At 43.8% G+C, this 2,109-nt stretch overlaps 1 protein-coding gene across 1 annotated transcript; it reads right to left on the reverse strand.

Moving 5' to 3' along the window:
* Positions 1 to 261: 261 nt before the first annotated feature.
* Positions 262 to 1,294, reverse strand: LOC121720902. The gene is made up of 2 exons (XM_042107375.1): positions 876 to 1,294; positions 262 to 782 (listed from the first exon to the last, which is right to left on the reverse strand). Exons 1-2 carry the CDS (start codon positions 1,231 to 1,233, stop codon positions 394 to 396), a joined length of 747 nt encoding a protein of 248 aa, XP_041963309.1. The 5' UTR covers positions 1,234 to 1,294; the 3' UTR covers positions 262 to 393.
* Positions 1,295 to 2,109: the final 815 nt, after the last annotated feature.

The following is a 2,109-nucleotide window of genomic DNA, read 5'->3' on the forward strand; positions in this document are numbered from 1 at the left end:
GAATAAATCTGCTTCCCTTCAAGGTTGAATTTTTCGTCATTGGTTTCATTGTGAGATTCAGAGTCAAGTCAAATATAAAATTCCATGACTTTTCCCTGATCTTCTCTGACAAAAAAAATCCATGACCTGGACCTACTTTAAAATAAGTGGTACGTTGACACTACTTCAACTTATACTTGTGGAGGGCACTGTATATGATTACTTGATAGTCCCCCAATTTAAATGTAACATGAGATAATAGAGGAACAGCACAATGGCATATAATTTAAATGAAATACAATACATTTATTGACAATACAAATGTTAATACAATGTTATGTTGGCTATCTATCCGTTTAATGATTTATTAAACTTTTTCTGTGGCCTGGGTGGTTGTAGTGAGGCCCCTCCTCTTTAAGAATCAATGAAAAATGCCCTCCTCTTTTCTTCCATCATTTCTTTTGTCTTAAGGCGTTGAAGGTGTGGAATGGGCTTCTCATCCTCAGTGCTCAGTCTGGGCTTCTCATCCTCAGTGCTCAGTCTGGGCTTCTCATCCTCAGTGCTCAGTCTGGGCTGCGTGGCTGCATTCAGGCTAGTGAGGCCCCTCCGCTCGAAAAATCCGCGCAGGGTTTTCCTCCGCTGTTCTTCAAAAACGTCTCTCTCCCCAGGGGTTTTAGCCGTGCCCCAGTCCAGTTCAACACGAGGCACAGGCCTTGTTCCATCTCCATCATGCAGCGTCAATGTTCTACCTTCCCTCTCGTCCAGCTGAGGTGTCCCGTGGTGAACAGATGACTCTTTTGGGTCTTTGGAGAGGGATGAAATGGTGAGTCTAACACCATAAACAATGAAATTTGACTCTTTTAGGCTATTCAACCATCTGAAAATGTGATACTTACTGCAGTCCTCTTTGCTGAACTCTGGATCAGGCACACTTATGATCTCTTTCTCAGCTCTTAGGTGAGACACAGGGCTACTGTTAGCCATCTCAACACGGTGGATAGCCATCATTGCATTTTCACCTTCGATTCTCTCTGCAGATCCATCCTTCACATCATCCAGAGACTCTATAGTCTCCACACTCTGCACTTTGGAGATGTCCAACTCAAGGGCCTCTTTTCTCCTCCTGTCCGCCATTTTCTTCTTGAGGCGCTTAGTTTCCTTTCTCAGCTTCTTCTTGCTGGTGTCCACCCTTTCATTCCTGTGCTTCTTCCTCCGGAGTGGTAAACAGCAGCTGAAAAGTTCGCCGAGCTTCATTTTTCCCACCTGTTCGCTTTGAAGTGTCTCAATAGACTGAGTTGACTCTTGGAATTCACTCAAGATTCTACTTTGCACAATTTGGAATGGAATCTTCAGAGTTCTGAAAATAAACATTCCACCTGATGTTGCCATGGCAATAAATCTTGAGCAGCAACAAAGGGTTTAGAATGTTCATGGCTGTTCAGTTTTTTGTATGGTTAACATTATGGTTATGGTATTTAGCAGTATATGAACACTGCATTAGGTAAAAATAATAGTTTCAAAGTTGGAAAAGCCTTTGAATTATTATTGAATTAATTCTAATTATTACCTTTAACATAATTTATATATAACAACTGTAAGAGCTATAATTTGCGCATAGACCAAAAATGCCTAAATTACAGTTCAAGTACAAATTTACAGACACCTCATGATTTCTTTCCTTGTTGAGGCCTCAGCTGCTGACATTGAGTGTAGGCTTTGCAAGCTGTGAAGGACAGCCTGGAGGACATGTCCTTCTTCTGATCATTTGAGTGTGTACGAGTTCATTGAGTGTGTGAGGCTGTGTAACTCCCATTGGGGAATAACTCCTCTGATTGCCTTTATGCTTCTGTGACTCGACTGCATTATCACAAATGAGTGTGAGCAGTTGACCAGGGAGGGACGCTGTAAAAAAAAGGCCGTTCCCCGTTCCAGTTTCAGTGCTGGTGCGGTGCGTTCCAAGCCAAACAAACCAGATGCCAGGCCACCGCGAGAGGGACATTCTGACCAGCACCTCGGAGCTCAAGTGTGAGCTGTCAATCAGCTGGGGGTCACCCGAGGCGATGGGAGGGAGATGCGTGACCCCCTGCAGGAGTGGCTGTCAGGTCGATGCCATCTTGTCACCGACGAGAA

This window comes from Alosa sapidissima, chromosome 10, assembly GCF_018492685.1.
Source record: "Alosa sapidissima isolate fAloSap1 chromosome 10, fAloSap1.pri, whole genome shotgun sequence".
Lineage (NCBI taxonomy): Eukaryota > Metazoa > Chordata > Actinopteri > Clupeiformes > Clupeidae > Alosa > Alosa sapidissima.